This window comes from Hemibagrus wyckioides, linkage group LG07, assembly GCF_019097595.1.
Source record: "Hemibagrus wyckioides isolate EC202008001 linkage group LG07, SWU_Hwy_1.0, whole genome shotgun sequence".
In the NCBI taxonomy this organism is placed as follows: Eukaryota; Metazoa; Chordata; class Actinopteri; order Siluriformes; family Bagridae; genus Hemibagrus; species Hemibagrus wyckioides.
The window spans coordinates 33,214,901-33,227,400 of NC_080716.1; the positions used below are offsets into that span (position 1 = coordinate 33,214,901).

At 43.4% G+C, this 12,500-nt stretch overlaps 2 protein-coding genes across 4 annotated transcripts in view; one reads left to right on the forward strand and one right to left on the reverse strand.

Annotated features, from left to right (window-relative positions):
* ipp (intracisternal A particle-promoted polypeptide) overlaps nucleotides 1-5,380 on the reverse strand; it is a 6,027-nt gene extending 647 nt beyond the window's left edge. Inside the window, exons 1-10 of one of the 2 annotated variants that reach the window (XM_058394935.1) lie at nucleotides 4,930-5,379; nucleotides 3,933-4,517; nucleotides 3,411-3,622; nucleotides 3,033-3,252; nucleotides 2,630-2,779; nucleotides 2,387-2,554; nucleotides 2,162-2,299; nucleotides 1,708-1,830; nucleotides 897-1,117; nucleotides 1-496 (exon numbers count right to left, since the gene is read on the reverse strand). The exon at nucleotides 1-496 is cut by the window's left edge and continues 644 nt beyond it. In XM_058394935.1, the coding sequence (XP_058250918.1) occupies nucleotides 272-496; nucleotides 897-1,117; nucleotides 1,708-1,830; nucleotides 2,162-2,299; nucleotides 2,387-2,554; nucleotides 2,630-2,779; nucleotides 3,033-3,252; nucleotides 3,411-3,622; nucleotides 3,933-4,245 (1,770 nt within the window). In that variant the 5' untranslated portion in view covers nucleotides 4,246-4,517; nucleotides 4,930-5,379 and the 3' untranslated portion in view covers nucleotides 1-271. Of the gene's footprint in view, nucleotides 497-896; nucleotides 1,118-1,707; nucleotides 1,831-2,161; nucleotides 2,300-2,386; nucleotides 2,780-3,032; nucleotides 3,253-3,410; nucleotides 3,623-3,932; nucleotides 4,518-4,929 lie in introns of both variants that reach the window. The other variant, XM_058394934.1, reaches the window with a different exon arrangement.
* An 81-nt stretch (nucleotides 5,381-5,461) lies between these two features.
* zyg11l (zyg-11 family member, cell cycle regulator, like) overlaps nucleotides 5,462-12,500 on the forward strand; it is a 13,838-nt gene continuing 6,799 nt past the window's right edge. The window contains exons 1-6 of one of the 2 annotated variants that reach the window (XM_058394932.1): nucleotides 5,462-5,685; nucleotides 5,998-6,163; nucleotides 7,797-8,551; nucleotides 10,737-10,880; nucleotides 12,142-12,318; nucleotides 12,438-12,500. The exon at nucleotides 12,438-12,500 is cut by the window's right edge and continues 2 nt beyond it. In XM_058394932.1, the coding sequence (XP_058250915.1) occupies nucleotides 5,683-5,685; nucleotides 5,998-6,163; nucleotides 7,797-8,551; nucleotides 10,737-10,880; nucleotides 12,142-12,318; nucleotides 12,438-12,500 (1,308 nt within the window). In that variant the 5' untranslated portion in view covers nucleotides 5,462-5,682. The other variant, XM_058394933.1, reaches the window with a different exon arrangement.

Below are 12,500 nucleotides of genomic sequence, written 5' to 3' on the forward strand. Positions count from 1 at the left end.
AAATCTTTTTTCACTCATCAAATTTCAGTCATAATATAAACGGGACGACGGAATGAACGCAGTTAGCCAATAGTGCGTGAGAACTAGGCAGAAAGGGGTGGAGTCAGTGAGAGCACTGCCACACCCCTGTCATGTGACCATGCTTACTATATTCTTTGTAACAATAACACAAAGCTGCGACTTAGCCAGCGCCTTTGTGTTTAGGTATAAACGACGCCAATGTTACACTCAAGTGCTTCGTAAACATGTAAACATGTAAAGGGGAGGAGCATCAGAGCACAGCCACGCCTCCATCACAGCGGCTCGTGATCATGTTCCCTATTTCAGTCCACGTGTCCAGGTGCGGGTCGTAAATCTCCACCGAGTCCACAGTGACCGGAGCCGAGAAATCCCGCCCAGAGTTCCGACCTCCGATTGCGTACAACAATCCGTTAACAGCGGCTACGCTAACCCCGGCACGTGCCACCGACATGGACGCCACCTCCACCCACCGCTCCTGAACAGGGAATACACAAGTTAGCATGCAATTAATCTCACCAAAACTTTTAAAGACAACAGCAAGTCAACTGAGCTAGCTAGCTATACTAACACTCCATTTACCCTGCTGACAAAGTAGTTAGCCACACGTTTTTAACTAACGTTAAGTAGCGCTGGCAGTTTAGCTTAACAACAGCTATTTAGCTACACTTTTCTTCACTTCACATACCACTATCTTTTTGCTAGCATATTTATCAAAGCTATGGTGTTATGTTCAAGCTGACATTTTATTCTGTTTATATGCCTTTGAATTATTTTAACTATACTCAGTAGACAGGGAATGCTAAATGTTGTGAATGTAGGTTGACAAAGTGCACTAAATAACGTGTACACTAAATAACGTGTACGCTAGATCAGACCTCCTCAGGACAATATTTCTCCACGGTGTCCAGCGAGCCGAGAGCCTCGTTCCATCCCCCTACCGCGTAGATGGCGTTATTGAGCGAGGCCACACCCACATATGCCCTCCGTGTCATCATGACTGGCAGCGCTCGCCAGCGGCGGGAAATGGGGTCATAGACCTCGGCTGAACGAAGCTCCACCCCCTCATCGCTGATCCCGCCAATCACGTAGATGAAACCTGAAATTAAAATGTGCAATAATGATAAGCTTTGTGTTATTATGTAGCTAAATACCATGTTTATCTAATCTTCTATGGTAACATTTAACTAAACATAACTAAATATTTAGTTTATTTATATTTAGCTGGTATAACTTAACATAGCTAAAGAAGGAGTTTCCCTACTCTTCTGAGGTAAAACATAGCTAAATATAGCTAAAAATGAGGGTTTTTCTTTACTCTTTTGTGATAATGCATAGCTAAATATCAAATTTGTCTTTGCTTCTGTGGAACTGTGTACTAAACATAGCTAAAGACTAGGTTTGTTTACAACTTTATGATAATTATTTCTTTAAACTCTAGTTTATATAACTAACTATAGCTCATGTTGCTCTACATTTCTGTAGTAAAACATGTCCATAAACACAGCTAAACATTGCGCTATACTAAACATTGCTAAGGCTGAGTTTCGTGGCTCCTTTGTTTTAATTTTTTAGAGTACCTGAGGTATATATTTCTCTAAAATATATAACTGTTTTAAAATCAGAATATATTTGCTGTATTTGGTTAGATATGTCCATTAATTCTAAACAAAAGTGGATTCCCTTCACCTTGTAGCTCACAGCAGCCGAAGTAGTAGCGTGGTACGGGCATGCTCTCGATCACCTCCCACTTATTCTCCTCAGGATCATAACGCTCCATCGTCTTCCCGATTTCAGAACCAATCCAGCCTCCTGTAGAGGTCAGAGGTCACACAGAGGTCAGAGCAGTCCATATGTCTATGTTCAAGACAGTGAGTTAAAACAGGGAGGTACTAATGAACTGCATTTCCCATAATGCTTTACCCAGGCCACAGTTCAGGTGTTGATGGGAAATGTAGTGTGATTATGAGATGTTTTTAACACAGTGTTATTGCTGTACAAATGACAGATGAATTATGAATATGAGTTGAAATGTTGATAGTTCCGTGTCATTTCCATGGTCACTGTGTTAGCGGTTTGATGGCAAGTGTATTTGCTTAATGATTTACTGTCTCTGTGTGTGTGCATGTGTGTGTGTGTGTACCGAGTGCATAGAGAGCGCCGTGGCACGGACACACCCCGACTCCACAGCGTGGGAAGTTGAGTGAAGCCACAGCAGCCCACTGTTTGGTAACAGGGTCGTAGCGCTCTGTACAGTCGAAGATCATCGAGTCCTTCTCACCTGGACCACCACACACGTCAGAAGATCTTTTACTTCAGCTCAAGGTTAATGCTCAAGATTAATGCAAGTAACATAAACCGTACACACCTCCGATGACATAGATCATGCCGTCGAGGACGGCGACACCCAGCCCGCTGCGGGCCTGATGGAGGGAGGAGACCGTGGTCCAGAACTGACTGAACGAATCAAATCGCTCCACACAGCTCAAAGCCCGACTGTCACTCCATCTCCCCCCCTGCAGACGAGTGTAACCTCCTGGTGCGGTGAGAAAGGGTACAAGTGTAAGAAAGATGAACAAGAGTGAGAAACACACACACACACACAATTTACCGATGGCATAGAGGTATTTGCGTGCTTTCCTCCGGGGCCGAGTTTTTGTCGGTTGTGTGACTGTTTTGGGGTCTTTGGGTGTTTTGGTCGACTCTGTGTATTCTCTCAGCAGGGTCTGCAGCGCCACCCGCAGGCTGAAGTCAGTGACACCTGTCTCACACACACAATACCTGTACATTGTAATTATGGCACATGATGTCACGTTATTACACTGTAACAAAACTGTCATAATTATTCCATAACTATAAGCTTATGATGTAACTATATCATATCTATAGCTGTAATTATGCTGCAGTTGAATAATAATGATGTCACTATGATGTCACTATGCCATAACTATCCTGTAAATATAGTGTAACTATTCAGTAACTGTCACCCCTTTAATCTGAGGTGTTACCCTCACCCTCGATGTAGGCGTAGAGTCTTTGTGGTGACAGCAGAGGGAAACGGATCGGCTCCAGAACTTCCACCACGTGCTTCTTCCTGTGTGTGATGTCGTGTAGGAGCCAGCTCATGGCCGCCGTAAACACCTGATACTCATCCTCAATCCTCAACTCCTCACTGCGCAGCAAGAACGCAAGCTGATCCTTCGACAGGCTGGAGAACTCCTCCGCCTCACACACCTGACACACAGAGTTAAAGGTACAGTCAGGGGGTTAAACTCCGCCTCACACACCTGACACACAGAGTTAAAGGTACAGTCAGGGGGTTAAACTCCGCCTCACACACCTGACACACAGAGTTAAAGGTACAGTCAGGTGTGCAGGAAGGTGAGGCTCACCTGTAGGAAGTGGGCGTGGATGTAGTTCTGTGTGAACTCCAGGAGCTCACTGTAACCAATCTGTTCCAGGAACTGATAAATTCCTACACAGTTACTCGGCTCCATGTGGCTCCTCAGGAACTCTCCACAGATGAGCACAAGCTCGCCGAGCTGCAGCATGTCGGCTGCCATCATGAGATCCTGAACGTTCTCCACCGTCACCTCCACACAGCCTCACACGCACACGCACACACACAAATAATACACTAAATACACACAGTGCTGCACGTAAAAAACCTAATAAACAATACCAGACTGTTACACCTGTACATCTACCTGTGTGGTCTTCATCTTTCTATCCATTTACCTGTGTGTGTATTGACCTCGGACCTAAGCATCTACCTGGGGATGGCTACATGCGTATCTACATACACATTGATCTCTACATACATACATATATCCCTGTGAATCTAATGTATACATTAAGCACTATAACTCCCAGCGTGTCTAACTATACACTTACCTGTGCACATGTGTATGTACCTGTGTATATAAACTCCAGCAGAGACTCAAACACGTCTGCCTCCACCCCGGCGATGTGCACTTCCTCCTCACGTGCCTCGCTCATGGCCGAGTTAAAGAGGGCAGAGAAATACGGGCCGCTGGCCGCCAGGACCAACCGGTGGACCTGAAACGGCCGACCGCCTACCAGCAGACGCACGTCACACAGCTCCGAGTGCAGGCGCATCTTATTCATCTGAGCCAGCATCAAGTGGGCGTGCCGCTCAGATGAACGGCGAGAACCGTCACTCACTCCAGAGGGCGGGGCTAAGCGTGATTGGCAGGTGGATGACATGGTGTTGATGGGATGATTGTTAAAACCACCTTCACAGACGACTTACAATAACAGAGATGCTGTTCAGTTTCTGAGGGGACATCGTATACGAGGTAATGTAGGTTCACAGGTCACAGTGTTAGGAAAGAGATTCTCTCTTATACATGTCCTTTTATTATTATTGTTTTAAAAAAACGGTCTCTGAACCCTGACAAAAGCTGGAGATGATCAAGACAGGGGAAGATCAGTCGACATCATCAGATCACATTTCTCCTTCTCCTATCAGCATGTTCCTGTAGGATCAAAAACAACATCTTAAATGAACAGTTATTCGAATAAAGTGTTTTTATCCTTGATTACTTTAGCCTACATGGCGCATGCGCAGAAAAGAGGCATGTATATAGAACTTCAACATCAGCCAAGTGATGTACAGATGTCAAAGATTCAACAAACAAACATACACAGGTGCATAAAACAGAGATAACACAGATTAAGGTGCAAGGACAATGCCATTTTTACAAATCTTATAAATCGCGCGTTTGTAAACAGAAAAGACAGAAGAAGAAGAAGAAGAAGAAGAACACAAGTATAATGCAAACCATACCGGATGTCAATAAGGTGTTTAATCAGATTTATAAACGTTATCAATCTGACCACAGTGAAATAACGTGTATATTCATTTTCGCTGCAGTATAATTCTCTTACCAGACTTGATTTTTTGTTGTTTAATGCTTATTTTTGGTCGCCGCTGAACACAACGCTTCCGCAGTTCCATCGATTTCTCGGCGATCAGCTTTCAGACCTGATCATCAGATCAGCCGAACTCTCGAAAACACTCGATATTTTTATTTTCTCAAAATGACATATACTTTGCTGTCGTGGTTATATTTAGTCGTATTCATGTTCCGTAAAGAATGGTTTTAAAAACGAAAGCGTTAACTTATATACAATTTCATTGCTTAAACGTCTTTCTGTGTTGTTGCAGCTATTGGATCAAACAAAATGTCGACATTATAAATCCACATTTACATCATATGTATGCAGAAATATGTGGCAAAACGAATGTTCTCTAAACCGCTTAAATATAAAGAGAGTTAGAGTGATTATATTATATATATTATATTATAGAGCCGCGTTTCTCTATGACTTTCAATTGAGTCCAGACCTTTCCAATATGGCAGACGCGTAGCGGCAGTGCGGTAGCTATCGCGAGACGTGGAAATCTCGCGATCAGGAACTACAGCGTGCCGAGGGGGGCGTTTACTCTGGTTTCTGTCGGAGGTTGGAAATTCCGCAGTTACGAATGCGGTGTCGGGATTTTCCCCGTTACACAACAACAGCGTTACAGTCTCAGCTGTTACTCTATCAGCTTCTCCACTGGACTACCAGCTCTAATCGGATTTAAACAACAATTTATTTCAACTTAAAAAACATCATTTAAGCTGTTTACACACAGCCATGGTAAGTTTTTTCTAAAGTTTCTTCTGCTTGAAGTTTATAGAGGTCTGTAATGTGGTACAGTGGGTACTGCACTTGCCCTTATTATTATTATTATTATTATTATTATTGTTGTTGTTGTTGTTGTTGTTGTTGTTGTTATTAACAGTGTATTTATATCACGCGTTTTACAGAAATGTGACAAAGTTGTATTAAAGGGATCTTGCATAGTATAAGAGAAATAAGATTTGAAATATTATATGTGGAACATTTACATACATTACATTCTAACCTGGAGTTATACTTTATATTATTGTGTGTGTGTGTGTGTTACAGGATGAAGACAGCCCCCCCTCTCTGGTTCATGTGTGTGTAGTGTGTGTGTGTCAGAACCTCGACACCCTGTCCAGTGTGTGTGAGGATGGATCACTCTGTCTCTGCTCCTGTCCGGTTTTTCCACCTGAACTGTCCGATCTGTTACTGAGCACCATGACTGATGAAGGTGAACCGAGATCATGAACGTGTCCGCGTCAGTTAACACAGTCCTCAGAAATGTCACTAGAAGATGTCATGGAGTAATCTGCATTCTTGTTGAATCACTAGACAGTGGATTTTACTGAAGATTGGAAGAACAGACTAATTTCTGATGAACAGAAGTAAGAACAGAATGAAGTTTTAGGAGATTATAACAGAATAGATCAAAGAAGTGTGACTGGGAAATTAATGGTGATCAATGATTGGTCATTAGGACCAGTGGTGATCAGTTATTGGTCATTAGGACCAGTGGTGATCAGTTATTGGTCATTAGGACCAGTGGTGATCAGTGATTGGTCATCAGCACTAATGGTGATCAGTGATTGGTTATTAGGACTAGTGGTGATCAGTTATTGGTCATTAGGACTAGTGGTGATCAGTGATTGGTCATCAGCACTAATGGTGATCAGTGATTGGTCATTAGGAGTAGTGGTGATCAGTTATTGGTCATTAGGACCAGTGGTGATCAGTGATTGGTCATCAGCACTAATGGTGATCAGTGATTGGTTATTAGGACTAGTCGTGATCAGTTATTGGTCATTAGGACCAGTGGTGATCAGTTATTGGTCATTAGGACCAGTGGTGATCAGTGATTGGTCATCAGCACTAATGGTGATCAGTGATTGGTCATTAGGACTAGTGGTGATCAGTTATTGGTCATTAGGACCATTGGTGATCAGTGATTGGTCATCAGCACTAATGGTGATCAGTGATTGGTCATTAGGACTAGTCGTAATCAGTTATTGGTCATTAGGACCAGTGGTGATCAGTTATTGGTCATTAGGACCAGTGGTGATCAGTTATTGGTCATTAGGACTAGTCGTAATCAGTTATTGGTCATTAGGACCAGTGGTGATCAGTTATTGGTCATTAGGACCAGTGGTGATCAGTTATTGGTCATTAGGACCAGTGGTGATCAGTGATTGGTCATTAGGACCAGTGGTGATCAGTGATTGGTCATTAGGACCAGTGGTGATCAGTGATTGGTCATTAGGACCAGTGGTGATCAGCGATGGTTGTTGGGAGCAATATTGATCAGTGATTGTCCATAAGGAACACAACTAAGCTGTGATTGGGTGTTGGAAACAATAGTGAGCCATGAGTGGTTGATGGGAACCATGGTGATTATTCATTGGTCATTGGGAACTAATGTGATCTGTGATTAGTTATCAGGAACAGATGATCTATTTCATTATTTATAGTATTCTGTGATTTGTAGTAAGAACACATCTCACATGAAATGTGTCAGTAGTACTGAGAAGTGCCCTCATGGTGAACGGTGATCACTGATTGGCTGTTGGCTGGTGGTGAGTCGAGTGAGCTCTAACTTGTGTGACCAGCAGTCGTGATGTGAGCTGGACAACAGTATCAGGTGCAGGACAGTTGCTAACATCTGTTTAAAAAGTCACTACATTTGTCTAAAGGGGTCTAATCAGTCACCAAATTTACCTACAACATGAGCAGTACTGGTCAGTGTGGGAATCCAGTGTTATAAAGAAAATAAATATATCAAATCACACTTTCTATGTAATAATAATAATAATAATAATAAATATGCCCATTAGTAATCTTATTTCTTTTTCTCCTCCTCTTCCTGTCAGGTTTACTGAACGACAGAACTTTGGGTATTTTTCACAATAACGAGTGTTTGCGCCTGAAGCGTGCCTGCATTCGCGGCTCTCGTCTCACCGCAGCTTCCTTCCGTCGCTCTCTGTGTTCTCACCGGCTGCAGGAGCTCGATGCTTCCCATGTTCTTGGTGACATCACCGTCTCTGACATCCTCCAGGGCCTCTCGTCCAATCCGGTTTGTCGCCAGAGCCTCCAGAGGCTGAACGTGAGTGGCGTGGATCGACTCTGGGACGTTCCAGTAAGTTTCAGGACATTGCAGGGTCTCAGGAGTCTCTCTGTGGCGTGGACCCCTCTGGACGATTCAGCGCTGGAGGACATCTGCTCACTCCCGCTGCTGGAGAGCCTGGATATTTCTGGGACAAACATCACAGACCTTACGCCTCTTCTGAGGCTCCGCTGTAGGCTGCGTTCGCTTACTCTTCACGCCCTGCACCACCTCAAAATGGATGTCGATGACTTTCTCTCATTACTCTCTGAGCTGGAGCTCCTCACATACCTCGATGTCTCCAACGATCAGATGCAGACCAGGGGAGAGATGATCAGGAAGCTCCTGCAGAAGACACAGATCCTGCCAGCGCTCATGGATCTGGATGTGTCAGGGTGGAAAGGGATCAGTGATGAGGCCTTGAAGACCTTCTTGGAGGGACGGACAGGAATGAGGTTCATTGGTCTGCTGGCCACAGGCGCTGGAAGTTCTGACTTCCTGTCTGGAGAAGGAAATCTGAAGGTGAGGTTCCTTAAACCGTGTTGTATTAAAAGCTCCTGCCAACAAACCCAACAAACCACATGTAGCTCATAATTCCCTAATCTGTAAATCATACATGGCTTTAATGGTTGATTGGCAGTAGAAGAAATCTTGACTATGTGGTGACTATTTGTCGAAACATCTAGGACTGTTTGCATGTTTTTGTTTCTTATGTTCTGTGAAGCTGCTTTTGTTCATTGTTAAAAACGCAATATAAATAAAATTGAATCGAATTGAAGTAAATGGCCACAGGTGTATAAAATCCAGCACCTAGGCATGCAGACTTCTTCTACAAACATTTGTGAAAGAATGGGTCTCTCTCAGGAGCTCAGTGAATTCGGGCGTGGTACCATGATCGGTTTCCCTCTGTGCAATAAGAACATTCGTGAAATTTCCTCACTACTAAATATTCCATGATCAACTGTTAGTGGTAATATAACAATAGCAATTGAGAACAACAGAAACTAAACCACGCATGCTGAGGAGCACAGTGTGCAGAAGTTGCCAATGGTACTTACCTGACTGCATTGTGCCGAGTGTAAAGTTTGGTGGAGGGGGGATTATGGTATGGAGTTGTTTTTCAGGGGTTGGGCTCCGCCCCTTAGTTCCAGTGAAAGGAACTCTTAATGCTTCAGCTTCATACCAAGACATTTTGGACAATGTCATGCTCTTTGTGGGAACAGTTTGGGGATGACCCCTTCCTGTTCCAACATGACTGCACACCAGTGACCAAAGCAAGGTCCATAAAGACATGGATGAGTGAGTTTGGTGTGGAGGAACTTAACTGGTCCTGACCTCAACCCCATAGAACACCTTTGGGAGGAATTAGAGTGGAGACTGTGAGCCAGGTGTCATGGATGGCTTGGCTAATTCCCTGTTGGGACATTAGGGGGCATTCCAGCAGGGGTTTGTTTATTCCTGTGTCATGTGTCTTTGTTTATGTTTTGTGTTCTCATGTTTGCCCCGCCCAATCCTTAGCCCGTTCCCACCTCTGCACATCTGTCCTTGTTGTTATTTTGTGCCTATATTTGTTCTTTGGATTTTGTTTTGTGTTGACTTTTTCCCCAGTGTTTCAGTGTATGTATCCCTGCACTTTGGGTCTGATCCTCCCTTCTCGTCCAACATCAGTGCCTGACCTCACAAATGCACTTCTAGAGGAATGGTCAAAAATTCCCATAAACACACTCCTAAACCTTGTGGAAAGCCTTCCCAGAAGAGTTGAAGCTGTTAGGGCGGGACAACTCCATATTACACCCTACAGCTTAAGAATGGGACGTCATTAAAGTGCATGTGAAGGCAGATGTCCCGAAACTTTTAGCAATATAGTGCATGACATGGGTCCAAGTGACTAGCATTTGATTGACTTGTTGTAGAACTTCACCTTTCACACAATTCCAGAAAACACCTGCCCCAGTTGGTGCAGACCGCATGTAACCCAGAGTCTCGGCCATTTTAGTTATCTTTAACACAGATATGTCTCAGATGTCTTTTGTTGCTTCAGAGAAACGTTGTAAGAGCTCCATCATTAGGTGCTTGAATGAACTTCCTGGCTGTTTGAACAGCTGAGTCACCGTCTGTCTTTAAAGGAAAGCTGAAGACCCAAATCTTCACCTAACACTAGAATAAGCACATGCTTCATCTGTGTAGTAAAAAAACGCCTTGACTTGATCCCCAGCAGCTTGATGGCATTCCTCGTCTTTCACCTGCTGAACCAGATCTGATATCTGATCTCCACCATCAGATTTTCACTCATATCTCAGCCTCAGATCCTCAACAAGCTCCTGGGAAGATTTATTAAAGGATTGGTTTTTAATGGGTTAAACAGTGTGTCACCAGGAATCTCTCACCGGCACCTACTGGTCATCACCACCTGACCCTGCTGGAGGACCTGAACAAAGACACTGAGGCCCCAGATGTGGCCAGAAAGTGGTGGAATACAGTGAAGAGGGTTGAGGAAACATAGAACATTCACATCCAGTCTCCTTTAGAAATGTAAAGTTAGAGGCCAAACAGGCTGCATCCCTGGAAAAAGAAGCACATGTGGTCATTTTTAGAACATCATTAGAGTGAAGTGTCAGATATTCAGATTCACATTCAGCCTGGCTGTTAGTGATACATACTTCAACTCTCTCTGTGTGTGTGTGTGTGTGTGTGTGTGTGCGCTCAGGTGGCTGGAGAGTGGAACCTTCCACAGCTGTGTGAGGCTCTGAGGAGGTACAGGGAGAGGGAGAGCTTCCTGCAGGAGACACTGCTCTGTCTCTACAAACACTTCAGTGACATGGACATCGGCTGCCGTCCAGACGTACTGCAGGTACAGAGCGATATTACTGTATCATTGTTAGCGCTGTAACTAACCATTATTTTCATAATGGAATAATTGGGCGATTTTTTTTTTTTTTCAATTAATCGATGAATCGGATAAAAACACCACATTTTTAAATACCTTTTTATTTTTATTTCAAATGCAGTGTACACATTGGGTGTTACAGATATGAAGGTAAACTAAACCTTTACACTTCCACAATGTCTTTCCAGCGTTTAAGCAGAAAACTTTTGACCTTTTAAAGCTTAAAGCACAAACTGTTTGTGTTTCTTAAAGAGGCAGAACTACTAGACTACTGAGTTATGATCCATTCAGTCTTCCAGAAATTTTACATTGCATTATTTTTAATTGGTAACAAATACTGATTAAAAACAAATATATTTTGTTTATTTTGATCAAACTGTTTTAATTGGACAGTAATTAACGTCCTGCACTACAACTATTAACGCTGTTTATCATCTACACTGTGAATGAGGAGTAACACAACGCTCTTTACACAATAAACACCGGACACTGAAAGCCTTGCCCCGCCTCTGGGGCCTTCTGATTGGTCCATTGTTCTGGAAGTGACATTGATGAGCTGCGCTGCCCCACCTCTGGGGCCTTCTGATTGGTCCATTGTTCTGTGAGTGACATTGATCTGCGCTGTTGGAAAAGTAGAGATCATTTGAACGTGAGATGCGTGAGGGACTGCAAAAGATGTGTGATCAATGATCAAACATTCATTTATCACATTCATTATAAATAATGGAAAAGGGATTAGGAATAAAACACGTTCTGTGTGAGTGACCAACACATTAATCACACAAATATGTCACATGACAAATCTGCATTAAACTTATGGTCCTGAATGTTTCTCCTTCATCTGTGATTCCCGCATGTTTCCGGTTTATGTGCTCCTTCATCATTGTTGTGTTTCCATGACACTGAAGCTCTGCTTTACAAAGTTTGCAAGTTACATTTAGCGTGGAATTTAATATGAAATGCTCCCGTGCCTTAGAGGACTCAGGTCACACACTTTTATCAGACGTGAGTGTACTCTCCTCCATTCTTCCCATGAGCTGCTGGAACAACGCTGTCATTGAATGCGTGGTGACGTGCGCCGGCCGAATAATCCATAATGTCATTCACTGACAACCATTTTATTATCCGTTATTATCCATTTAATCGATAATCATTGTGCTGTGGCACATCTGGTTTGATCTGAATAGCTGTGTTAATGTGTGTGTGTGTGTGTGTGTGTGTGTAGCTGGTGTATTTGGGAATGAAAGCCCACAGCGAGTGTGTGAGTGTGCAGGTGTCGGGGTCAGCGTGTGTGTTTAACCTCACCGTTCTGGAGCTGGCAGAGGGAATGTCGCAAAGCCTGCTGGGAAATGTGATGAGACACATAATCACCACCATGAGAAACTTTCCTGATCATAAACAGGTCCACACACACACACACACACACACACACACACACACACACTACATGCACTTTGAGATTTTACATGATGTTAAATAAAAGTTAGAACTGTGTGTATGTGTGTGTGTGTGTGTGTGTAGATCCAGAAGAACTGCCTTCTGACCCTGTGCAGTAATTATATCCTGGACATGGTCTCCTTCAAC